This window comes from Monodelphis domestica, chromosome 7 (genome assembly GCF_027887165.1).
Source record: "Monodelphis domestica isolate mMonDom1 chromosome 7, mMonDom1.pri, whole genome shotgun sequence".
Lineage (NCBI taxonomy): Eukaryota > Metazoa > Chordata > Mammalia > Didelphimorphia > Didelphidae > Monodelphis > Monodelphis domestica.
In genome coordinates this window covers 129,867,662-129,894,434 of record NC_077233.1, presented here as the reverse complement: position 1 = coordinate 129,894,434, position 26,773 = coordinate 129,867,662, and the positions used below count along the sequence as shown (strand labels likewise).

Here is a 26,773-nt window from a genome sequence, read left to right as displayed (position 1 = left end):
TTGAATTCATTAAGAGATCAAAGAGTAGTAACCTGTTGTTTTTTAAATATATATAATGCATAAGCTGTATTAAAGGCATCATCATAGGACATATGCTCATACTTAGAATATGAATTTGGGCAACCATTTAGTCCCAAACCCTCATTTTTATAGATAAGAAAAATGATGTCTGAACATGCAAATTGACTTGGGTCATACATAGGTAAATTTATAAACTTACTTGGGGGGAATTTCCTTGGTTCTCATAACTAGAAAAGACTGCTTTAGATTCCTTTCTCAGAGTAAGAGATAGTTAAATGAATAGGTATAGTATTTAAATAGTGGGTGCACATACTGCTGTACTAAGTAAGTTCTGTAATGGAGAAGGTTTGTGGGTGTTAAAAGTAACAGGATCTAGGAGAGACAGCTGATATTTAAGGTTGGCTCAGAGAGAGGAGAAGGAGTTTAAAGAATTTCCCGCTTCAGTCTTTTCTCCTCAGATATGGCTGCTCTCACAGATTGACTCTTGTCCCCCTCCACTATTGCAGTCTAAAAGGTTTCTTCTCAGGAAGATGTCCCCTCCCCCTTTAAGCAGTTCCACTCACACTTGATTCAAATTTGGGAAAGAATAACCACTTTAATTTAAATTAATTCAATTAGGGTAATACAAAGAAAATAGCCTGCAGGGAAAAGAATGGGAAAGGAAAATGGTAAAAGGGGGTCCCTTTCTCTAACTATCTCTTTCCCTCTCTCCTCAAGTTTGGAGAAACTCAGGCTTTGCCAGCCAGAGCCCCCTGAGAGATAGTCAGGTTGACTGACCCTGGGGTTTGTCCCCTGGCCACAGTTCATACCCAGGGCACCAGGAGCTGTGAGGTAAAGATTTGACAAAGGCTCAAAATGTCTTCTTCAAATGTTCTTTTAGTTTGGGAATTGGGGGGAAGAATGTCCAGTCACCAGGAGAGGAAAGAGATGACTATCTTCCAGGATAAAGGCTTGTCCAGACCTCTCCTCCTAGGCTTCTCAAGGTTGAGAGAACTATCCAACTGAAATCCCAGCTAGAATCTTTTGTCTACTCAACATTCCAGACCTCCTGGGACTGATCCTGAGCAGATCCACAAACTCTTCAGCCTGGCACTTTTTCTTATATGCAAACCCTCTGTCACAGTTATTAAATAAAATATTTTCAAGGACAAGTAATGAATGTGAAAATTAGCTAAGAAGTTATGTTAGGGAGGTTTTGTATATTACAGTTGAAAGGATCACATTTGCAGTAGGAAGAACTCAAACCAAATCCTTGTTCTGTCACCACCTGTTTGGCCTTCTGGTGATAGATGAGTACAAATGATATTCCCCAAAGAAATCTAGAAAACACTGCTAAGAATAATGAAGTCTAGGGCAAGAAAAAGAAGATCTTAGTGGCATAGATGATGTTTTCACTACTGCTATGAATCAAAAGCAAGGGATTAGAATAAGAAAGCAGAAAATGGAAAGAGAAAAGCTAGTTAAGAAGTAACATAAACTAAGTTAAGTTAGTGACATAAACTAATTGGAATTTTAGACCACTGCTAAAAAATATAAGAACAATTGGTTCTTGGTCAGGGGTGGAGTGCATTTAATAAGGGCTGGTCAAAAAAATTGTATTTGCCTGGTGTCTTGAAAATGTTAAAAAAAAAAAACAAGGGGGGGGGAGGGCATTAAGTTGCAAAGAAAGTGGGAGAACAGGCCTAAGGACATCTACCATGCTAGATACTAAAGAGAGTAACTACAATGTAAGACTAGTAAGAAAGGTACTTTCAAATTTACAGGATATAAAATTTAATAAAAGTCAGGAACAAAACCTTTGTGTCCTCAGATTCCTATAAACAAATGTTCAAAACAAGTAATTTATAAAGGCTATTCTCAAAAAAGACAAATTTCATTATATAGTTATTTCTGGTATTTGTAGGATAGGAACTGGAATAAAACCCTGGAAGAGCAATTATAAGAACCAGCAAAGGAGTGAAAGGAGGATATGAAACACTAGTGCATATTACTAAGTTATACTAAAAAGAAGAAATCAAGAAATTGAGGGGTAGAGAATAAAGCATTTTAATGAGTATTGGGTTAAGATCAACAGAGGCAGAAGGAGAGGTGATATGGTCACTGGAGCATACTAAAGATCTTATCTACTTCCTCCTCGCCATAGGGAGTTCAAGCAATAGATCACAAGCTTGGCACAGAAGTATGATATAGCAGTGATGGGAAAACTTCAATTAGCTGTACATCTGGTGGCCTACTGTCTTTGCCAAAACCCCATCCAACTAATAGTTATTTGGCTCACCTTAATGATAATTTCATCCTTTGAAAGTTGGAGAAACAATGAGGGGAACAGTTATTCTGGAGGTGAATCTTACAAGCAATGAAGAACTGTCTGGTTGGGGAGACATGTGGAAGGAACACTGCACAAAAGTGGCCGAATTTGTGATAGAAGGAAGCTAGCCATAGTCAGATCAGAACCCTCGATTTCTCAAAAAAGATTTCAAAGGTTTAAAAGAAAGGTTTGGTAGGATCAATTTTCTTATCTATAAAGTGAGGGGATTGGACCACAAGATGTATAAGTTTTCTTTGAATCCTTAATCTCTAATCATATATTGCCCCTCTTGTACTAAATACTATAAAAGAATTCATTCCTAAAGGAAGAGAAAGCTCTCAAGAATATTATGAATACACGAAGAGAAAGAATACTAATGAGAAAAGAAAGGGAAAGTTGTCTAAAGAGACTGATGTGAATGCACAGGAACCATAAAGACCAAGTTAGATTTTTAGGAATTATCAAGAAGATGGAAACAAGGGCCAATAAGAGAGCATGCATTCAAAAGTGAGACACATGTTGGTAATCAACAGTAACAAGAACACTAATGCTTAGAATGAAGTTAAGACTGGCAAGGAAAACTAAGGCCAAGTAACAATAAAAATCTAAGCTATATTAAGCTATATTAATGGGGAAAAGGAGGATCAAAGAAAAGATGGGACTGTTGCTCAGAATGGATTATATAACAATAGAGGTCAAGAGGTGATGTAGCACAATGATGTCACACTCAAATAAAAAAGGGGGGCCTTTGGACTTCATTGAGTAGGGAGATGGTAATAGGATTGGACTTTTAAAAAAAATTTTAAGGAAAATCTCTTTCTGAATGGAGGATAGCTCTGAGTGGGAAGAGACTTGAAGCGAGCAGACTCACCACTAGGCTATTACAATGATCAAAGTGTAAGGTGATGAGGGCCTACATCTGGAGTGGTGGCAGTGTCATAGGATAAAAGGGAGAATATTAGTGCCAGACAACCTACATTCTGAAATATTGAGTAAACATACTTCCGTGAGAGTTACTGTCAGAGATCTCTGAAAAACTGTGGAGAATGTGAGATACCCCCAGCATTAAAGGATGCAGGGAATATTACAGATTAATTTACCTATATTTTAGCATGCATAGTATCTCATGTGACCTGGAAAATAGTATAGTTGGGGGAACTGATTTGGATGGTCAGCCCCAAAGAGTGGTTATTACTAGATCAATGTCAATTTAGAAAGAAATGTCTAACAAGATTCCAAAGATCTTTGTTTGGCCCTGGGATATTAACATTTTAAAAAATCAGTGGCTAAGATATAGCATACGTAGTTTTCCAATCATTTATAAATGATACAAAGCTGTGAAGGAGGTTAGCTAAAACAAGTTACATGATGAAAAGTTACATGATACTACCAGTTCTGCCTTAGAACCAATCCTTGGTATCAATTCTTTGACAGAAAGTAAGGGTTTAAAAAAAAAAGCAGATGCTCAGCATTGGTGTCACATATGTTGCCCACAGAAATGCTGTCAAACCAAATTAAAATATATTTAGTAATATTTAACAAAAAAAAGAGAACATAGATGTCTAGATGTGACTTTCTAAGTCAATATGTGGCTTACAGGGATCCTTAAATCTGGCTTAGTGGTCCCATTTCTTTTTGAGTTTAACACTAATGGTGTACAAGTTTATAGAAGTAACAGTTCTATTCTATGCTACCTGTGTCTAGATGTCTCTTAGATGAGTCATGGTCAGGGAATTGTAAGGAGGCAATTAATAAAAGAGTTTGCCTCCAGATAATGGTAGAAAGGAGGTTAATGGTCTTGAGTTGATGTCATAATCAGTTGAAAGGTCTGGGGCTGTTAGACTGGAAGATGAGAAGTATTTGGAGAAACCCCAAAGCTGTCTTCAAGTTTTGATGAAGGCTCATCATATAGAAGAGGAATTATATCAACAGCTCTGCTTACCCTTGGAGGGAAGAAGTCAGATGTAGAGGCAAGTTTTGTCTCTATGGAAAAGGCCTTCATTGAGGGGAACTCATACTATTCCAACAAAACCAATTTCACTTTTGTTTAGTTCTTATGGTTCGGAAGTTTTCCCTCTGGAGTCCATTGTACTAGCTAGGTATAAGCTGCTAGGTGAAGCGGTGGACAGAGTGCTGGATTCAGGAAGCCCCGAGTCCAAATCCTTACTTGGGTGCTTATTGTGGGACTTCCAGTAAATCAGTCTCTCTTCTCATGCCCTCATCTAAAAAAAAATGAGGATAATAATAGAAGTGATCTGACAGAGTTGTGAAGATCAAATGAGATTGCATATGTAAAATGCTTTGTAAACCTTAAAGCACTATTTAAATGCTAGCTACTGTTATTTGTTGATACCACTACAAGGTTAGACCCTATCTAGAGTACTGTGCTGAGTTTGAGGTTCCACATTCTAAGAAGAATGTTAATAAGCTGAAAACTATCCAGAAGAGAGTGAAGGTAAAGGACTGAACACTATACGAAGAATGGTTGAAGGAACTGGGGATGGATAGTTTAGAGAAGAGAAGACTTCATGATGAAAATGACTGGCTTTCAAGTATTTCAAAAGATATCAGATCAAAGAAGGATGACCTGTTCTGCTTGGCCCAAGAAGGAAGAACTATAAACAATGAGTAGAAATTGCTGAGAAGCAGATTTATAGGGAAACTTCCTAAAAACTAGATAACTAGACTACAAAACTGCCACTTTGGAGAGGCAGTAGTTGACTCCCCACTGGAACTCTTTAATCAAAAGCAGGAAGAACACCCTTGGACTGTAAGCTCCTTAGGGGCAGGCAAGGCCTGTCTTTTGTATCTTTTTGTATCCCTAGCACATATCACAGTGCTTGGCAACTAACCAATTGATTCTGGGGTATTTTATAGAGGGGATTCTTTTTCTGATGCAGAATGAGCAGGTCTCTGAATTCCTTCCCAACTCTGAGATTGTTTATATTTCTATGGTTGTTTTCCAATTTGCTTCTCTTTGATTATTTACTTTTTATAGACAACTATATATGTATTTATGTAATTTGCATTCTATACAAATGTATTAGACATTCCAAGTTTTTTACTTCGAAAAGTTTAGTTCTAATACATTTTATATTTTTAAATAAAAAATCCTTATTTTTTTGCTTCTTCAACAACAAAAGATGCAACATCAGCAATGTTCTTTGTATCCACATTCATTTTTATTTTCTAGCTTTACTACAGTATGTTGATTTGCTTTTAATCAATACAAAAACACCGAAAAAGTTTTTAAAAAAGAGAAACTAAAGAAATATGACAAGCTGTTAAGTTTCAAGTATAAGAATCCTGACTCGCCTTAGCAGCAAAAGAATAAAGCAAGAGTGGAGCCTAGAAGGTATAAAGATATTTCTCTCAATTCAGGCTGAAATTTCTACGAATTTGAGTCAAATTAGTCAAACTATTGACAACCTGCCTCCAAACTACCCTTCCAGCCTTATTATACATAACTCCCCTTCACATACTTGATGATTCAGCCAATTTGGCCTTCTTTCTGTGTCTCATACACAATATGCCATCTCCCATTTCTGAGTCTTAAAGCACAGCCTGTCCCTTATACCCCTCCATGTACTTTGTAATACAGTGACATTGATTTCCTTGCTGTTCTTTGAACAAGACACTCCATCAACTAACTCGTCATTTCCACTGGTTGTCCCTCATACCCGGAATGCTCTACCTCTTCATCTCTGCCTCCTGGATTTTCAGGCTTCCTGAATCCCAGGTAAAAATCTCACCTTCTAAAGGAAGTTTTACCGATCCCCCTTAATTCTAGTTCCTTCTCTCTGTTGATTATTTGAGATTTATCCATTGTATAGTCTAACTTGTTTGTACAGAGTTGTTCACATGTTGTCCTCCCATTAGACTATAAGCTTCTTGAGAGTGTGTTTGTCTTTTGCTTTTAATTATATCCCCAGTGCTTAAAGGCACAATGCTTGGCACAAAGTAGGTACTTAATGTTTATTGGCTGACTCTTCTCCTATGCTTGCTGTGCACCCCTTCCTCATCTCCACTCTAAGAATTCCTAGTTTCCTGAAAAACTGAACTCCAGAGCCACATAACTTCTACATGAAATCTTTCTGATCCTCCCATTTAATAATTCTTTATTTTGCATTATATTTTAAATATGATTGTGTCCCCCCAACACAATGCAAGTTCCTTGAGGGCAGGAATGGTTCCATTTCTATGTCTGCATCCCTAGCATTTAGCCCATAGAAGACACTTAATAAATGTTTTTTAATTGAACTATTGAAATATTCATCATTCATACATGCATTACTATGTTGATAAAATGCCATGGAATATTATAGATATTTGTTACTCATTTAAAATACCTGTGTTGTAAGGGAAGATTTTTCTCAGTTTAAAAAAATATATCTGCATACCACCAAAAAGTACTTTAATTAAAATTTGATCTTGTTCAAGAGGGTTAATTTGACCCACATTGCATTTTAAATTCATATATAATGCACCTGTTTCATATCAGGAATGTCAAAAGCAGTTTTAAGCACACTTTAAGAGTGAGGAATAAGTCTCACTAAGGAAAGGAGGAAAACTTTTTATCACAGTGATTTTGAATGAGATTATTTGTAAAGCATTTTAAGCACAGTGCCTGGGATATATTCCCTTTTCCAATCTCCTAATCATCCAATGAAAAAAACCCAATAATCTTTGATTTTTTTACTTTGATACTTTATATCCAATCTTCTACTGATTTTTCATTAGATGCCTTTTACATTTGTCTCTATCCATTCTCACTCTCATCCAGCCTGAAATGCTGGACTTGCCTCCTAATATCCTTGCTTTATCCATGTTATACATCATGAACATAGCTCAAGCAGCATCTTCCTAAAGACTTTCCTGGCCACTCCATGTGTTAATGCAAGTACCTGGTATGTGTATATGTATACATTATTTCTATAGGTAAATGCATTCATATGTATATGTACATATAAATGTGTATGCATGTATCCATGTACATAGTGCACATAGCTTAGAGTCTTACTTATAGGGTACAATAGATACTTCTTTATTAATGGAAAAATTGATCTTTTCCCCCTTTGAGGGGGAATGGGATTCAGCTATGATTTCATTGGTGTTGGGAATTTGAAGGGAGCAAATTCCCTCTATCAGTGCAGTTCAGCAACTATTCTGTGATTTGTAGTCTTAGAGAGCCACTTGGAGTATTGGGAGGTTAAATGATGTGAAATTTCAAATGGTCAAAACTGAGAATGAAGACCAAATAAACAGGACTGAAATATGGTGACATTTAGATCTGACAATTCTGGACACAGTAAAGCTGTAATTTTTTAAAGGGAAAAAGCTGAGAAAAGATTTTGAGAATTCTGGAAGTATCTCTTCCCAAAGAACTAGTTTTACCTATGCTTTGTAAACTATAAAAAGTCATATGAATATACTCACATCATTATTATCATCACCCCCACAGATATTACTGGCCAAATAACAAAAGCTCTGTCCATCAAATTAAGCAGTAAATTCACAGTATATTTCTTATTTCTGGAAAGTCTATTGGGTTTCAAGGTTACAGAAAAAATGAGGCTATCCAAAGACAAGATAATTGTGTAAACTTTTAAACAGCAAACATTCAGTAGCCCTTTTACAAGAGGTAGGATGGTAAAAAGAAGTGAGGAAGTCTTGATCTGAAAAACACCTCTGCCACTTATTTTATGACCATGGGAAAAACAACTGACCTACTATAATATTAATTTCCATATCTGTAAAAGGGAAGCATATTTATTACTATCTAGTTGTCTTACAGAATTGTTGTGAAGAAAGTATTTTGAAAACCCTCAGGAACTATAAAAATTAATTTGTTATAAAGTATTATTGCTACTATGACTCTATGAGGAATATAAAGATCTAGGATCTTATTTATGGTTTATTTGCTCAGCTTAGGTTTCTGCGACCACATTGCTGGGAACTATCTAGATACTAGAGAATCCTGTCCATACAACTGATTAGTCCACTGGGGCTGTCACTTCAAGTTACATTGTCCTGACTGCTAGTTAAGAAGAAATTCTCCCTCAGCTTTGAGGTAGTTAAGATTTCAAAAGCTTACTGAAGTTAATGAAATGAGCCACTAGTACCATATGCTGATACTTCAAAAATTTCAAAGTCTATGAGGCTCTACGTACTCATTAAGTTTGACAAGCATAAAAATTCCAGGTTGCTGAGGATGCTAACAGGAGCTTAGGATTGTGACTATTCCAGAACCATTCATGTTGACCTAAATCAATGATGCAAAACATGACCTCTACACTTGAAGTGCTATTGACAATTCCTTAAAGAATTGCCTTTGCTCAAGCAATCTGTTTATTGCATGTGGATGTATAAATTTATCATGGAATTTCACGTTCTAGAAACTTTTGTTTTACTTCTATTCAGTATTTTTCAGACTAAATTTCACCCAGCTTACAAAGGAGAGAAAATACAATCACAAAAAATGGATAAAATAAAATGCAAGGTGTTGAAATAAAAAAGTGCCAGTTTTTCAAAGAATGGAGATGAATAAAACACTGAAAGCAAAGACCAAGTTTATATTTTTAATGGAAAAGGGAGTAAGCACTAATGACAGATCAGAAGGTCTGTCTTTAAATTCAAACTAATTTGGGGGCAGCTGGATGGCTCAGTGGATTGAGAGTCAGGCCTAGAGATGGGAGGTCCTAGGTTCAAATCTGGCCTCAGACACTTCCCAGCTGTGTGAACTCTGGGCAAGTCACTTGACTCCCATTGCCCAGCCCTTACCACTCTTCTGCCTTGGAGCCAATACACAGTATTGACTCCAAGATGGAAGCTAAGGGCTTTAATAAAAATAAATAAATAAATAAATAAATTCAAACTAACTTATGAAACCTAATAATTCTGGAGAAAATAAAAAACAACCCAGATATCCCCATATATTCTTTTTATTCACAAATCATTCAAAATGCCCATTTGGTAAGGCACATAGACAATCCTTACAAATGACATATTATGAAAAAAAACCAATTCATCAGTCCAAAAGAAATATTAGAAAGAGGGAAAATATCAATAAACAATCAAACAATGTAAATAGAAAATATAAGACCAAACTAATCGAAACTGTCATGGTGATGAAATTTGGCTCCAAAGAAGATATAAGAGGAGACACCAGAACCTTCCTCTACCCCTCCTCTTTGCAAAGGTTGAATTATAGATATATGCATATGATGTTAGGTTTTTTGTTGTTTTTTGCTATGTTAGTTTTGAGGAACTCATTTCTTTCTCTTTTCAACCTCCCCCCCCCCACCTTTATTAGCACTACAGGAGAAGCTGAGAGAGGGATAAAAGAAATGTAGGTAACAAAAGATATTGTTAAAAATTTACTTTAAAAAAAAAAAAAGGAACCTGCTGGGGCATGCACTGTTTGAAAGGGAAATACACTAAGAAGAAAAAAGAGGTGAAAAGAATTATATCCAATTGGAATGCCATAGATTGGAAAGCTAGAGAAAAAAATTATTTGTAAAGCAATGGGTCAGGTCTTAGCAAAGAGACCTCCTCTATAGTCTCCTGCAAGCTCAAATCCATAAAATGAGAATCTATTTTTATCAGTTACCATTGCAGCTTATTATTACTATTTAATTTTCTTTTAAGATTGAGTAAACTAAATTTTCATCAAGTATTTGGAACTGGAGATAGGAAAATGCAAGATCTTTCTTTCCCAGCATAACTCATAATATCCATTATTTTACAAGAAGCAAACGAAATGTCAAAAATGCTCTTGCTTTTGATATTTAGTTGTTTTCTGCCAAATTAATGAAATGAAAATATTGCACTTTGAATTGGTTAATTACCATGAATCCTTCTGCAAAGGGCTCCTGCTTACAGAATCAAGCCAGCTTTACTTGGCATGCTGCCCTAACATTCATGGAGACTAGACTATAGGCTCCACTGTACTGAAGAGACATTATTTTAGTTTTTGGCATCCTTCATAAGCTTAAAGCATCACTTCTAGCTCCCACCTACAACAGACTCTCAGCTCTCCCAGGCAATAGATAGAGAACACCTGCAACTAATAGGCTATATCCTACATTCAGCTTCTTTGAAAGTATTCAGGATATAAAATGAAGTGTATATACAATGACACCTTGATTACAAATCCTCTAGGAACAAAGCTACCTTTGCACAAGATTGACCTGAGCACAGAAGAGACTAACTTAGAAAGTTCTGGTCTCCTTAGCTGTAGGCTACCTGCAGAGATGACAGAGAATTATAGGATTTAAAACTAGAAGGAGCTTTAGAAATCATCTAGTCTATCCTTCCACTACCCCAACCACCATCCCCCATATACATTTTATAGTTGAGACCTAGAGAATTAAAATAATTTTCTAAGGTCAAAGTTTAGGAAAAGCATAGTTGAATTTAAGCCTAGATTATCTGACCAACCCCTATGTTCTTTCCACTACACCATGCTAAGTAGCAGGCAGTGGTATTAGGTACAAACTTCTCTAAGCTAGGGAGGGCCACTCCAAAGTTGGGAAGAATCAAGTCACCAAAGAATACCCAGACTGCTATTGACATCATTGCCTGGGAGAATGTTACATCAATTAGAAAGTACTATTCAACTCCAGGTTGATAGCACAAATATCAAGATACAAATTCTTTCTATTTGCTTCTAATTCTGGTAACAGAGTTCCCAAAAATTGAGTCACTGGAAAAACTTCCAATAAAATTATTGCACTGATATAGTTTTGCTATTTTATATAGATTCTCCTAGGTTTTAAGAGTGACTAGGAGCAGACATAACTATGAATTATTTTGTGCACTCCTTGTCTTGACAGGATTTTATATCTTACATTCACTTAAACTTTGGTTAATTGGGATGAAGAAACCACATGTTTTTCTATATACTCAAGTGGGAATAATGAAGAGCATTGTCATGGCAAAACTCAATTGGAGAAAAACAATAAAGAACAATGACACAACTATCTACAGAGACTACTGCAGAGGAGAAGAGCTATGAGAAGATGGGGAAGGTGGGAATGGGACAGGTTTGGAAAATATGCCCAACATAAGCAGGTCCCTAACAAAACGAGTAAACCACAGGAGGCAGTTACCTAGATATCCTGATTGAATCTTCCTGACTATTTAGGATAAAAGTATTATATAAAAGAGTAGGAAGGAATTCATAGGAATCATGCACTCTGACCTCCTACTTTGTAACTGAGGTTCAAGAATGGATGACTCAACCCAGTATCACCTATATAGGAAGTAGCTGGGAACCAGTTCTTCTGACTACAAACCATTAATGTGTGGTACAAAATAAATGTACACCATGTTAGATATGAAATCAGGAAAACCTGTATTGAATCCTATGTCAGAAACTTATATGTCTGAACCTGGGCACTTTAGTCTCAGTAAGCCTACTGTTTCCTCATCTGTAAACTGGGGGGTCATAATACCTGTAGTATTACATGCTCAATGAGATAGACATAAAACATCCTGCAGATCTTAAAGTGATCTACAAATTGCTGGCTATTGTTAGTCATAGTAGTAGCAGTAGTAGTACCACTTCGCAGTATTAGTTCACTTAAGTTTAGAAATATCGGGAGTAGAATATTTGCTATTTAAAAATTTACATGATTATCTTGGGGCAGGTAGTGGTAAAGCAGTAAGGTAGAGTGCTAAACCTGAAAGCAGGAAGATCTGAATTCAAGTCTGATCTTGGACACTTACTATATGAACCTGGGGCAAGTCACTTTACCCTATGCTTGCCTCAGTTTCCTCATTGTAAAATGAGGTGAATAAGAGCTACCTCTACCTCCCAAGGCTTCTTGTGAGGACCACATATGATGATAATTATAAAATGCTTAGAAAAGAATATATATATATATATACTCATATATATAGTTATATACATAAAACCACTTAAATGCTAGGTATAATAATGATATATTATGAAATATCTCCAACATGGTCCAGATTGCACCTGAATATCTCACAAATTAACTCTGAATTTCCTATTTCCTCCTTACATTGTTTCATTTCTAGCAAGCAGATAATAATAGTGAGGCCAGCATGTGAGAGGAGCAGATGCCAAATATCCTTCTCCACTACCCTGAATGCTTCTTTCTAATGATCACCTGTGCTGGGAGGGATAAGAGAGAGGGAGAATAGGCATGCATACAGGAAGTCCTTAATTAATGCTTCTTTCATGGAACTGGTATCAGGGAACTGTTATGATGTAAGAGGCATACTTAAGTTAGGCATACTAAGTTGGGGAGAAGTTGCCCACATTAGGATGCTGCCAGGAATGTAGTAAAATTAACTTTTTGTTCCTGTCCCCAAAGAATATGAAATCTAATTTTAAAAAACAGGCAAAATAAAATGGGGAAAAGAGGAAAATGGGTATTATCCATAAATATATTATACTTTTTATTAATACTTCAAAAGCTCTAGATCAGGGTAAGTCTTCCCTTCCCTAATACAGTGTGCCGTCACCGATAATGATCATCACCTGCTGACTAATCTTCTATTGATGAGCTTGCACACACGTTGAGTTAGGCTAGTCTTGGGATGGCAGCCACACAGCCCATCAGCAGGATCACATTCAAAGCCTCCCCAGTTTGCATTCTGATAGTCATCCATAACCCAGAGGCACCTCCATTCCACAATGTGGTATCAAAGTAAGATTTTACGTGGAGAATACTTATAAATGCTATAATGAAAATATATTGAAGATAATTTCACAAACATTCTCAACCAGGCTGAGTTTGGAAAATATTGTATGCCAATAACTCCTCTGAAACTATCTCTTCCATAGCCTCTTGGCCACTCCACCTTGCTGCCCACACCAAAGACTATGGCCTGAAAGAAGTTCTTCCTGGGGATCTGAGTAATGTGATTGGGAATTTTCCTTCTTGGAACACTATTTCAGGAAATACTCAGCCAAATTTCCCTCCCTCTACTCCACCCACATTCTCTATAGTGTTTTTATGGTTATCTTGCCTTTGTTTCCTATTCTTCCTCCCCTCCCTTCAGTTCTGAAACCAGAAACAGCAATCAAGAGGCTTGCCTGGACAGTGGTTCATTTGGGAAAGATAAGTGATTTCTAGCAGGCTGAAATCTCAATATGAATCAAAAGTGGCAGTCAAATACTAACACTACCTTCTGCTAAGCCAAAGAGGTACAAAACTCAAAACAAGGGAGATGATCATGACATCATAGGACCAGAAATACAAGTTGAAAGATTTCTTAGAGGCTCTCTAATCTACTCCCCTCATTTTAGAGATGAATCAACTAAGGTCCTGTGACTTGTCCAAGGTCACTGGTAAAAAGTGTCAGAAGCAAGGATTTGCATGGAGATTATTTGACTCTAGGGTCTAGTGTTCTTTCATGTTGCTTGTATTATGCCATAGTCAGACTACATTTGGACTATTATCACTCTGGGAATAAAAATGTTCATCCTTCTCTATCTCTAGTACATGCAAATGTATTGCATCAGTTGACACAGTTTGGTCCTTTTCTAGGTATTCCTTAAAGACCAGCATTTCTAGAAGACTTCTTGGTGATAAGGGGTCAGGTCTAGGACAGTTTGTTTTTTTTTAAACCCGTATCTTCTGCCTTACAGTCACTATTGTGTATTGGTTCTAAGGCAGAAGAGTGGTAAGGATTGGACAATGAGCATTAAATGACTTGCCCAGGGTCACACAGCTAAGCTAGGAAGTATCTGAGGCCATATTTGAACCTAGGACCTCCTGTCTCTAGGCCTGGCTATCCATTAAACCACCCAGCTGGCCCTGAGGACAGTCTTGTTTAGGTATGGCTTTGACTAACTGGCTTCTAAGTTCTCTTCAGGCTCTGTAATGGCCTAAGAACCAACTGAAAATCATCAAAAGAATTTTATGAAGTTAAGACTAACAAAGTAGCATAGTCTTTTAAACATTTTATTGGGCACAGAAGGAAGAAATAAGGGTAGGAAATAGAGGGGAGAGACAACAGAAATCATAAGATCAAAGCATTTTTGATATGGGAGGGGTCTTAGATGTCATTTTTGTGACAGAATTGAGACTGAAACATGACTTTCCCCAAGGTCATCTATCCAGTGAAGTAGCAATAGAGCTGGGCCTCCCAAAATTATTGCCTCCAGTTAGATAAGGCCTTGTGAATAGGATTGTTACACAGGAGAGAAAAAGGGGAAACAAAGATACATTGAAGAAAGATTATGCCATAAAGGAACAGAAAGGATAATAATGGAAAAAGAACAACAAATAATGAATCTGCGACTACTTGCCTTGAGACTGAGAGCATGGCGACTTAAAGGGATAGGGATGAAAGACAACAGAAGGAATTTTAAAAAACTAAGCTCTGACTCTCTGACTTTGACATATTCAGTTGTAAGGTGAAAATAAAACTTAAGTGCAAATGTTATAGACAGTGAAAAAATACAGGAGTAGAAAAGTTGGAAGGCCAAAAATTGATACTATCAATCTCAACTTCACAATCATACAGGTGACCAATGAACTAATAGGACCAATCAACCAATAAAAATTTAAATTAAAAAATTTTATAACAATTTCTATTTGTACAAATACACTTTAAATACACAGTTATATGTGGATAAAATTTTACTTTGACAAAATATTCTTTGCCTTATGGATTTAATTTAATGGAGAATGGTGGAGAAGGATAAATGGACTCAGGAAACATGAGAGGATTTCTATTGTTAGCAAGTGATCTGACCCATTTCTTGCATGCCTCTCTGCCCAGCAGCCCAATGGGAGTGCTTCCTCCCTCCCCTGTCTGGGTTAATTAAGGCATGACTGTTGCAGTTTGGGCACTTGGCTCTAAAGGGGTTCACCATCACTGTCACAGAAGATTGATTAGGAAGGTAGAAGGAGAACCAAGGACTGCAGCATTCAAAAAAGTCAGGTTAACAATAGTTAATGAGATAGGTAGGTAGTATTTACATAGTGCTTTCTGGTTTGGTCTTTTGCTCCTCACAATAATCCTGTAGGTGCAGTAGGTGTTACCCAATTTTACATATGAGGAAGCAGAGTTCTGAGAGAAGTGAAGTGATTTGCCCAGACTCACATAGCTATACTAAATGTCTGAGGTTGGATTCAAACAGAAGTCTTCCTGATTTAAGAGACAGTGCACTATCCATTGTGCCATGGAGTCTCCTCCTAGATGTCAATAAAAGAATACATAATGATTTGGGGTCACTAGTATATATGTCTTGGGTGTATATTTGTCCATCATGTCTCCCTTATTTTACTATAAACTATTGATATTACAAACAATTAACAAGCTTCACTATGCAATTCTAAGTCTCTCATTAGCTGCTAATTAGATACATTGGGTCATCAAGTTTCAACTGGAAGGGGCCTCAGAGGTCATCCAGTTCAACTTTCTTGTTTTACAGATGACAAAAAGTGACTCATCACAACCATATAGAATGTAAGCAGCAGAGCTTGGATATCTCCAAGTCCAATTAATGCTCTTTGAGAAACGTAAAGAAAAGGCAGGAAAAGTTAGTATGCTGTTGAAGTTTGGCTGCATGTGGGAAATATGGGTTTTATATATACTATACACTTCCAGGTGGTCATAATTATACCTAACATCAGTTAATCCTAAATTAGTTATTAACTGAAGCAACTACCACACTCTAGCCAACTAGAGAAGACTGGCCTATTAACACCATTTGTTTAAACAAAGTAGGTGCAATATAGAATTGGAAGTCAAAATTCCCAGGGATAAAATATAGTAGGAAACTAATGGATCTCACTCGATTACTTGTCAAGAAGAAAGCAGGGAAACTTTTAGCCTAGTGGCTTCCACAAACAAGGTTTTGTAGTTTGAAGCTACCTTGTTCAGTACTCTTTTTCTCCAGTAGTTAAAATGAGATTCCAGGAAGCACAGAAGCTACTTGACTTCGTTTTCCATTTTTTCTAAACTTCTGGATTTTAAGTTAATAATCTTTATCCAAGGAGAAAGTGATCCTTAGTTCTTAAAGACTACCTTCAAGGTCCACAGACTTTAGCAGGACTTACCCATCAAGTTGGAAAGGCTTTAAACAACAGATTGCATCTGTCAGTTGAGGACCCACCTAAAAATGGACAGATCTGTCAGCACAAGATGGTAAGAAAGTTTTTATTCAAAGAAACTCATGATGATCATCTATTAAAGCACTGAAGATCTGCTACCTGCATAAGTGGTGGACATACTCACACTTAAGAAATCCTAGACCTTTAAAATATGCTATATGTAGTCTCTGTATGTGTGAGAGACATAGGCAGACAGCAAACTTCTAACAGAATTGACAACTCCTTTTACATTTAGTTTGGAGTTCTTTCTGACATAGAGTAAATTTGGATTCCTGTTGGGCACTGTAATTTAATTTGAAATTTATGTTGAATCTAATTTTCTTACAAAATGGCAAAGTTTTGAAAAGATTAAAAAATGTAAAAAGCTTTAGGGACTACTTTTAGGTAATGGAAAAATTATTTTAATTGTGCAAGAAATGTTCTAAAGCAATCCACTGTGTGAAAACAAAGCACTACTTATTCATGAAGAATATGCTTTCCCTAAATAACATTGTTCACATGTACATAGGCCCTTCATCTATGAAATTAATGCCTCATATATGCAGATGAGAAAAGAAGTTCACACCTTTTTATTCTCTTCTACAATGCTGTCTCATTATAGCAATAACATTTTGATTTATGCTGGAAAGGTTTCTTTTCAAAGGAAGAACTAAAATGCATTTTTAAATACAGCAAAAAACTCCAAAATGCTCTATATAGTAATATCTCCAAATAGTCTATGACAGTGGACTTTAAAGGGGTCAGAAGAGGAGAAGCAATTTTAAACTGCATCAAATGCAATCCTTTTTTCCTGAAATACGATAGTTAAATGGGATAATAATGGAATTAGTTTGAAGCTTAGAAATTATAGTTTGTACTTTTCATTGGAAAGAAAAATAGAAAATTTGGGCTAAGTAATACATCACACAAAAGGAAATACTTTATATTTTCCAAATTCAGAAGAAGTAAATGTACTCAGATTATTTTGAGAGCCCAGCATGTATAATTTGTTTTTATTTTTCCATTTATCATCTCGAACTTTGCTTCTGGATTTATTTTCTTTCAATGCCTAGATTAATAAGGGGATAATCTGTTATTTAGTCATATGATAATCTCTTCTAGGAAAACTATTCAGCTAAATTCTGGCTCCTCTCAATATTTCCTTAGTCTTCTGAATGAGATGATAGCATTTAAAAGAGGAGACCTATCATGTATGAATGAATGAAATAAGTGGAGTTTCAAGAGAGAATGTAAATCCTATTGTATAAGTTTACTTCCTAAAGGTGGATTTACTTTTCAAGAATTATCTCTGAAATTTTGCCTAATGAAATTAGATCTCTAACAATCAAATGAAGCCAAATTCTATATAAATATAACTATCAGTGGTAGACTCCAGGAAGAGATAAGAAAATATACCTCACTCCTTTCCCATGGAGAGAAAAGGGGTAATGGGGTAAAATGTTGCATATACTTTCATCAAGCAGAGGCATTCACTATATTTATCGATTATACTGAATTTTTTCTTTCTTGAAAGAAAAAGCTCAATAGGGGAGAGAGAGGAGAGGTGATATATGTAGAAAAATCTACGATGTAAAAATCAAAACACCAAGAAAGCGTCATTTAAAAAATAATTTATTATGATTTTTTAAAATCTCATGAATGAAAAGTAAGGTATAGTAATAATAGGAAGTTCTAAAGGGAGGAAAACCTAGTCTCAAATCTTACCTACTAGCTATGTGACCTCACTGGCAAAATCACTTAATCTTTTAAAAATTTATTTATTCATCTGCAAAATGGGTATAATACTACCTGCATGTATGCCCAAAGGGCCATTTGTAAAGATCAAATAAGGTCTATGAAAACCACTTTGCAAATTTTTAAGTGTTATATAAAAGCCAGTTGTATAATGTTCATGATATTATAATCACTAATGGTCATTTTAAATCACTCTTATTTATAAGAAATATCACTCTCAAGCACAAGCTAATGGGATGAAAAGTACTATGAATATTTGAATTTAAGAGGAAAGATGGGTACCTTGAGGATAAACTTGAATTATAACACATAGACTTTATGAATTATAGATTATTAATTTAAGATTCATTATATAACCATAAATAACATTGTAAAAAATTTATTATTATTGTCTATAATAATGGCTAGTGCTATTTATACCTATTTACATAGTGTTGTAAGGTTTACAAAGTATTTTATAAATATTATTTTAATATCAACAACCCTGGGAGAGATATGCTATTATTATCTCCATTTGGCAGATGAGGAAATTGAGGAAGGCAGTGGTTAAATGACTTGTCCATGAATTGGGCTACATAGTATGTGTCTGAGACTGGATTTGAACTTGCCTTCCAGATTTCAGGTCCAGGTCTCTCTCCATTGCACTACGTAGATGTCTTATTTTTATTTACATTATGAATTATAGCAGCTTGAGTAATCTTCCTTCCCTATTGAAAAGTAGATTGCATAAGAGCCAATCTCTATGTCTTAGTAACAAGTTAAAAATTAAAATATTAACCCATTTAAAAATAAGGAAGCAAAAAAACACATTTCATTTTATGAGTATCTGGACAAAAAGGAAAATATTATTCAAACATGAATGATGTGATTTCATACAGAATGACAAATTTCATAAACTCATTAACCAACTATATTCCCACCTTTCTCAGATACTCTCAAGTCAGCTTGCCTAAAAGCTCCCATGTCACATCCATCTGTCCAAACCCTACCCTAAGTCTATTTATTACTCTCTGACTCACATGGCCTCACATTTACTAGTATTTCACTGTCTCTTGCATCTTGTATATCTGTCTCTTCTCCACTGAGCCATGACACTGCTCAGGATGCTTGGCACCACTGACTGGACAAATGCAACAACCTTTTGATTGGTCTATCTGGCTCAAATTTCTCCTCAGTCTAGACTATCCTCCACATAGCTGCCAAAATGATTTTTACTAAAGCATAGGTCTAATCGTGTCAGTCTCCTACTCAATAGTTAATTGGATTGATTACCTCTAGGATCAAATATATGCTACTCTAGCATTTAAAAACTTTTTCAACCTGTTCCCAATTTACCTTTCCATTACTGTGAAAAATGACTCCCCATCATATACTTTATGATCCAGCCAAAGCAGCTTTCTTAAAATTCTGACACTCACAACTCTACTCTCCATGCCTTTGCACTGGCTGTGACTTATCCCTGGATGGAAAACACTCTTTCTTTATCCTCTGTTCTCCAAATTCATCAAAGCTAAACTCAAGAATTACCTTTTCTTGATCAAGTCTTTTATGATTTTACCCTCCCCAATTACCCAAGGCCAAGATAATTTTAAATTCGCCTTTGTGTCTCTAGAGCCTAGCAATGGACCCAGAATATAGTTGGTGCTCAATAAATGCTGGTTAACTGATTGTCACCTACAAAAATCATCTAAGCTGCAAAAATAATTTACCTCTGCTACAAGTTGTCTAACTATATTCCCACTATTTTTCCTCAATCCTAAGTATATCCTACTTCATACAAAATCCAGGAAACCCAACCATTTCCCCTAAATGCCATAGGCCTGAGCAGATGTTCCTATCAGGCACAGATTATCCTTAACACACCTGGTCCCTATACCTAAACTTAATTCTCATGTTTCTGGCTGTTAAAATATTTTTATGCTATCCACTGTACATAATGGTTGTCTTGAACAGCCTCCAACAATAACCATGGACTGCTGGCCATCATTCCTGACTTCTCTAGCCTCTGTACCTAACTTCTTTTACCTCTGGATCATACAAATATTGCACCCACATAACCCAATCCTAAATCTGTCTTTAGCACCTACCAATATTCCTTTCCTGTCACTTTCCTCTCAGTGTTTCCCAGATACTTTCACACTGGAGCTTCCTAGAATTCTCTTTTTTTTTCCTACTCAATGAATTGTATTTATCTATTTATTAAAGATTCAAGATTGTTTCATTTACCTACCTGATACTTTTCACTATTAAGTATTTTGCTCCTTAATAATGACAATAGCAGACTATCACTTGAATGTGATATGGCTCTATATGTATTAAAGAGTAATACTGGGGGCAGCTGGGTAGCTCAGTGGATTGAGAGCCAGGTCTGGAGATGGGAGGTCCTAGGTTCAAATCTGGCCTCAGACACTTCCCAGCTGTGTGAACTCTGGGCAAGTCACTTGACCCCCATTGCCTAGCCCTTACCACTCTTCTGCCTTGGAGCCAATACACAGTATTGAATCCAAGACAGAAGGTAAGGCTTTAAAAAAAAAAAAGAGTAATACTCCTTAGAGCTATGTATACTTAAAGAAACTAAAACAACAACATATATCAGGAAAATTATCAATATAGACTAAAATATACTTGTCCATTCTTAGAAAATGAGTAAGTTATTTCAAATAAATATTTTGTAGCATTATTATAGTCTTTATACCCATCTACTTTTCATGATCTGTGGAAACTTAACATGCTAATTGTTGTAGTAAATGTTAAAAAGCAGAATATTACTTGAAGTTGCATACAAAAATCTTATCAAATAGCTCATGTAGGTACTTCTATAACTAGTATGACAAAAACTTATATTGTATAATGAATAATTATTAGTAGTATTACTCATTATATTATTGAAGCATAATTAAAAAAACACTTTTAAAAGGGCTTATTATATACCGAAGTGTTCTAAATGCCAGAAATAGAAATATCAGATAGTCCCTGATTCCAAAGGAGTTCACATTCTAGAACAGTATCAGTAAGTACTCTTAGAGCCCATGCTAGACCTATAGAAATACATTTGGACCAAGAAGACATCACTTTGCTGAACTATTGTAATAAAGACTGGTAGGGGCACCTAGGTGGCTCAGTGGATTGAGAGTCAGGTCTAGAGATGGGAGATGCTGGGTTCATATATCTGGCCTCAGAGATTTCCTAGCTATGTGGCCTAAGGCAAGTCACTTAACCCTCTTACCACTCTTCTATCTTGAAAGCAATACATAGTATTGATTCTAAGATGGAAGGTAAAGGGTTTTTAAAATAATAATAAAAGCTGATAAGAAGTATTAATGGATTTGTCAAATGTAACTGAAGGTATCTAATAAAACTTCTGAATAGGACCTATGTAAAAGCTAAGATTCAAGAATAAAATCAAAAGGTCTTCCAACATTTGCACAAACTCAGTCAACAACAATATGTTAACAAAGAAGCATCAAATGAATGGATGAATGGAAAGATTTGTTTATGGAAATGAAAAGGTTTGTGATGTTCTGGACCAGTTCATTGCCATGAAAAAGTACAGATGGTTATCTTTAAGGAGCCTGGACTTAGAAATCAATATAAGGAAAAGGTAGGAGCTGCAGAACATATCACTATAGAATATAAAAATTTAGTACCTACTAAATACCTAGAGATAAGACAGTGACTAGAATCATTCATCAGGTCTGTATCTTTTATGATTCAAAAGACTACGTATCCACATGCTAAAAATAAAGACAGCAAAATATTCTCAAGAAATCAATCAATGAACTACTCTGTAACAGACTGTTGACATAGATTAAAATTGTTGCCCACAATTGCCTATATATGAGTAATTCAAAAAAACATTATGTATCACCATACCAAATATTTCACTTATCATCAGCAAGCTACATGTAACAAAAGCTTCCAAATTATAAAGACTTAGCAGAAGAGGTCAAAATCATATGGCAACAAGAAGTATATTCTATTCCTATTGTCCTGTCACCTAACAAGAATTATCCAATGCTGTTTTCATTGAACCTAGAAAGGATGAACTAATGCTTTTATTCAACTACAAAGGGTACTTATTTTATCAATCAGTGCAATACTTCAAAGAACACTAAATATGAAAGAATAATGACAGGATAGTACCTATACCAGCATCATTTCTAGTTATATTTCATCAAAAAAGATCTGATCATAAAAAGTGGGTTCAAAATCTCATTCAGAAATAGACTAGGTGATGTGTATAATCATTAAACTTTTCTGAATTCAGTTTTTTTTATTTATTAAATAGGAACAATCTCTTTTACACTTACTTACATTAAAAGGTTTTTTCTGAGAGCCAAGTAAAATAATGTATGTAACTGATTCATAAACTATTAAAGAATTATAGAAATATAATTGTATTGTTATTAATATTAGCATCATCTAAAAAGTAAACTGAATAGGGTCAAATAATTTTAGAGTTGAAAGATCATAGTCTGAGGTCTCTGGAACCCTTTATAGAAAAATATTTGTAAATTCATAAAATAAAATACACAGGACTATAGAGGAAAATGTCTTTTTTTCCCATCCAAATTTACAGATCACAGAAATACATTTAGAATGTTTGAGGGTTAAGAACCCAGGATTTAAACCAATCATCCCTCTCATTTTATGGATGAAAAACTGAAAACTGAAAAACTATGGCTTATCTATGGTCACAGAGAATAACAAATTCAAGAATCAACTGTCTTCAAATCCAGTGTTTTTCCCACTATAGCACGTTGCCACTTATAGGCTATATATTTGGTAATATTCTGAATGCAGATGACATACTTTGATGGATCTGTGATCTCATTACTGAGACTTCTTCAGCTAATGAACTCACAAGTCATTTGTGATTCTTCTCATCTCATCCACCTTGCAATTTTTGGAATGATCCTTGATTTTCCCATCTTCTTACCATCTATATTCTCTATCAGTTGCTAAAACTTATTGACTTTATGTCAGCAATATTCCTGCCATCTGTCCCCTGCTTCAAGTCAAACCCTTATCTTACCTCTACTAGACTATGTCATAGCCTCCAGCTGTCTCCTGTCTATTCTCCACATAGCTTGCCAAATAACACACTGAAAAGGCACAGGTTTGACCCTGTGGAAAAGGTTTATAGGAAAGTAGGAAGGGTTCATAAAGCCTTAAAATAAATAATAAAATAAATAACATACCACTACTTTGAAGATGTTCACCTATGACAGGGGTCTCTGGAACATAATGCCTGTGATAGATGAGGGATCACTGTATACATTATCTTTCTAGTAGTAGAATGCAAACTCCTTAAGATCAGGACTTTTTTTTTTCATTTTTGTCTATAGATTTCCTAGACCAAGTTAGCTTCAGAAAGAAGACTTGGTTTGAAGCCCAACCCATGACATCTACTACTACGTGAGCCTGGGCAAGTTACTCAGCCTCTCAAGAGTTCCCATTCAACTTTCTAAGATTTTAAGTTGGAAAACAGATACAGATCTAAAATGGGTAGGGTAGAGATAGTTACTTCACTAATAATTCTATATAAGGGTGAAATCACATATCCAGATTAAAAAAAGCAAACAGATTTAAAAAAATCTTGGCACAGTGTATTGTATATAATGGGCACTTAATGTTTGCTGAATGGCTGTGTGGAAGGAATGGCCGAATGTTCCATCCCTCCTTCTTGTCTGCTGAGATCTTAACAAATTTTTATTTTGTCATCCACAATATTAACCATTCATGCTAACTTTGTTTAATCTATGGTTTGCATTAGCATAAGTCATTTGTCTTTATCCAAGTCACTGAAAAACAGGATGATATAGCATAGACCCCTGAAGCATGCTTCTACAGACCTCTAAATTCATTTATCCGCATTCTGGCTCTGCCTTTATAACTTTTAGCTGTAAAGGACCTTAAGAGTTCATCTAGACCAATCTCATTATTTTACAGAAAAGGAAAGAGAGACCCCAGAGACCGTCCACAAAAGCAATAAGTAGCAGGGTGAATTTGAACCAAGTTTCTCAGACTACAAATATCATAGGATTTGAAAGCTGGAGGCAAACTTGAAAAGCTTATGGTAAACCCTGAGAAAAATTGAAATCCAAAGTCAAAATCTGGTTGTACATATAAAAGAGTTTGTTTTAGGATCTCCCTTCTGTCATCCTCCTCATATTATATCTATAGAGAGGGTTTGACCATCCATTTACTTTTAATTGTTATATATCATAGGGCGTAAATGGTACAACCAAATCAATACAAATCAAATAAAAAATCTCTCCTAACAAATGCTATATTTTGTTATAAAAAGATTATAAGTAAAAATCAGTGAATAATTATTGAGTGTTTATCCCACCCCCAATTTACTATGCATTGAAGGTACCTGTAGCTACAAAATGAACACAAACTAACACCAAATCCACCAAAAGAAATTTACAATATATTATAATAGAATCTCCTGCAATAGAGATGCTTCTTAAAAGGAAAAAGTCTCAGGAACTATTAATAAATTATATATGTTATATACTGTATTCTTCTTGACCATAAATACTAGTCACATATAGCCAGAACAAATAAAATTTTAAACTATCATAAGTTTTCACAATTCAGCTTTCTCTTTCTTAGACTTTTTATAGATAAAAACCTGCTAGGCTTGTGAAATTTCTTTATTATTAAGGTATATCACTTTTAACTAATATAGAATTTCAGAACTGATAAGTACTTCCATTCATGTCTAAAACTTGGAACTTCCTATGCTGATTTTGAGGTTGGAGGTTAAACAACACACTCCAATAATGGTATACACTTTATTTTTCAGTGCCATTAAGACTTGAACTGCTTTTAGGATATACTTATAGTACTTACTATAAAAAGGCAAACAAGTAAAATTTTATTTTCATTTCATTTTTAACCATTCTGTCCATTTTCCAGTGAAATAAGCTTCCCAACATGCAACATATTTTTCCCTAATTGTGCAACATAAAGTTAATAATGCCTTCCAGAGTTTTTACTTTATTGTTACTTTTAAGGTACCAATAAAGTATGTCTTGTCTTGAGATGATAAGGTATCATACTGTGTTAGCTAGGCAGTCATTGGGAATTGTAACATCACTGAGAAATACTTGGTCTTTTAAAAATGTTCTTCCTCTTTAATAATTTCTATTTCCCACCCCCTGCCCCCAGAAATAGATAGTGTAGGTTGTGTGCTTGTATTCTGTCACTCAGAACCAGCTAAAAATTCAATACCAAGAGGTTGGCCACTGGTGATAATCTGGTTTTGGCCAGAGCAAATGGTACAAATGGGGTTTTGATCTGTTTTCATGATGGAAAAAAACAAACAAACCACATCCAATCTTCCAATCTTGCTGAAATATTTCATACCAAAATACCTCAACTACCAATGCAAATAGTAAATAAACACAACTACAACTTAGGGGGTGAAATTTCGAATAGGATCAACAATGCCCTTAATGATTTAGTTACACCTACTGATTCCTATATCTTATGCTATTATGTAGGTGTTATCTACTGTGAGGTAGATATTTAATGAATTTACACAGGAGAAACATTCCAATTTTGCAACTGTTATAAGAAGAAAATATAAAGGAATATATTTAAAAACCTTATGGAATCTTGCCTTCCTATAATTTAAACTTTTTAGGTAGCCTTTGACCTTCTTAAGTCTAATAAATGCCATTTGTTATATTATTATTACTTTTTTTATTTGGTTTATAAAACCAAAATAAAATATAAATTATATATATATGTAAATATATATATATATATAAATATAAATATAAATATAAAAAAGAGAACCAAATTTGATGGATTTCCTTTTTATTTTGCCAATAAATTTTCTTTGACATACATGCAATTTCATCAAGCCCTGTCTGCTGATGTAATTTTAAAAATCTACATTCTCTGTGAATTCATAAGAACAAACACTTAAGATTAGAAGAGACCAAAAGGATTAATTTACTGTTGCTTGTCATCACACAGATTTAAAAAGAAGCTACAATGTAGTTAAGAGTCCATGGCCAGAGATGGAATTTCAACTTAAGCCTTCAGACTCTCAAACTTGAGAACTTTCCATTCCATCATGCTTCTTCATATTATGTTGCCAATATAATCTTTTAAAAAATAATATTTTTATCCCTAATTACACATATTAACATTAATTTTCTTTTTAAAAAATAATTTATTTTCTCAATTAAGTGTAATAACAATTCTCAACTTATCCAATTATGATCCTAATATAGTCTTCAATATATTCTGAACATATTTCCAATATATTTTTTGTATTCCTTTATCTATAAATTTTCCGGAGAACCCACATAACTTGTTTCCCTTGGTTCTTTTAACATCTTAAGAGTATAGTTCTGAGTAGTTATATGAAGATAGATATATGATCACTAAAGCTATTCCCCTATATATAAGTTGGTGTTTAACAAACACTTGTATTGAATTAGAAGAATTCCCTATAGATGGTGATAATACTGAATCTTCAGATGTTTCTGTTTGTGGATGGCATTGTAGAGAATTGCATCTAGCCCTTTAAGAGTATGAAGATCTCCTCAATGTGATATATACATCATTCAGGAGACTGGCCTAC

General features: G+C 35.1%; 1 protein-coding gene across 11 annotated transcripts in view; it reads right to left on the bottom strand.

Moving 5' to 3' along the window:
* Positions 1-26,773, bottom strand: part of RFX3 (regulatory factor X3) — a 349,544-nt gene that overhangs the window by 244,226 nt on the left and 78,545 nt on the right. For 4 of the 11 annotated variants that reach the window (XM_056805460.1, XM_056805459.1, XM_016424240.2 and 1 more), the window contains exon 2: positions 4,272-4,551. The exons of 6 other annotated variants lie outside the window; for them this stretch is intronic. Coding sequence is in view for 1 of the 5 variants with exons in the window: in XM_007499524.2 (XP_007499586.1) it covers positions 16,375-16,378 (4 nt within the window). In the remaining 4 variants the exon portion in view is untranslated. Of the gene's footprint in view, positions 1-4,271; positions 4,552-16,374; positions 16,431-26,773 lie in introns of all 11 variants that reach the window. One more of the 11 variants, XM_007499524.2, reaches the window with a different exon arrangement.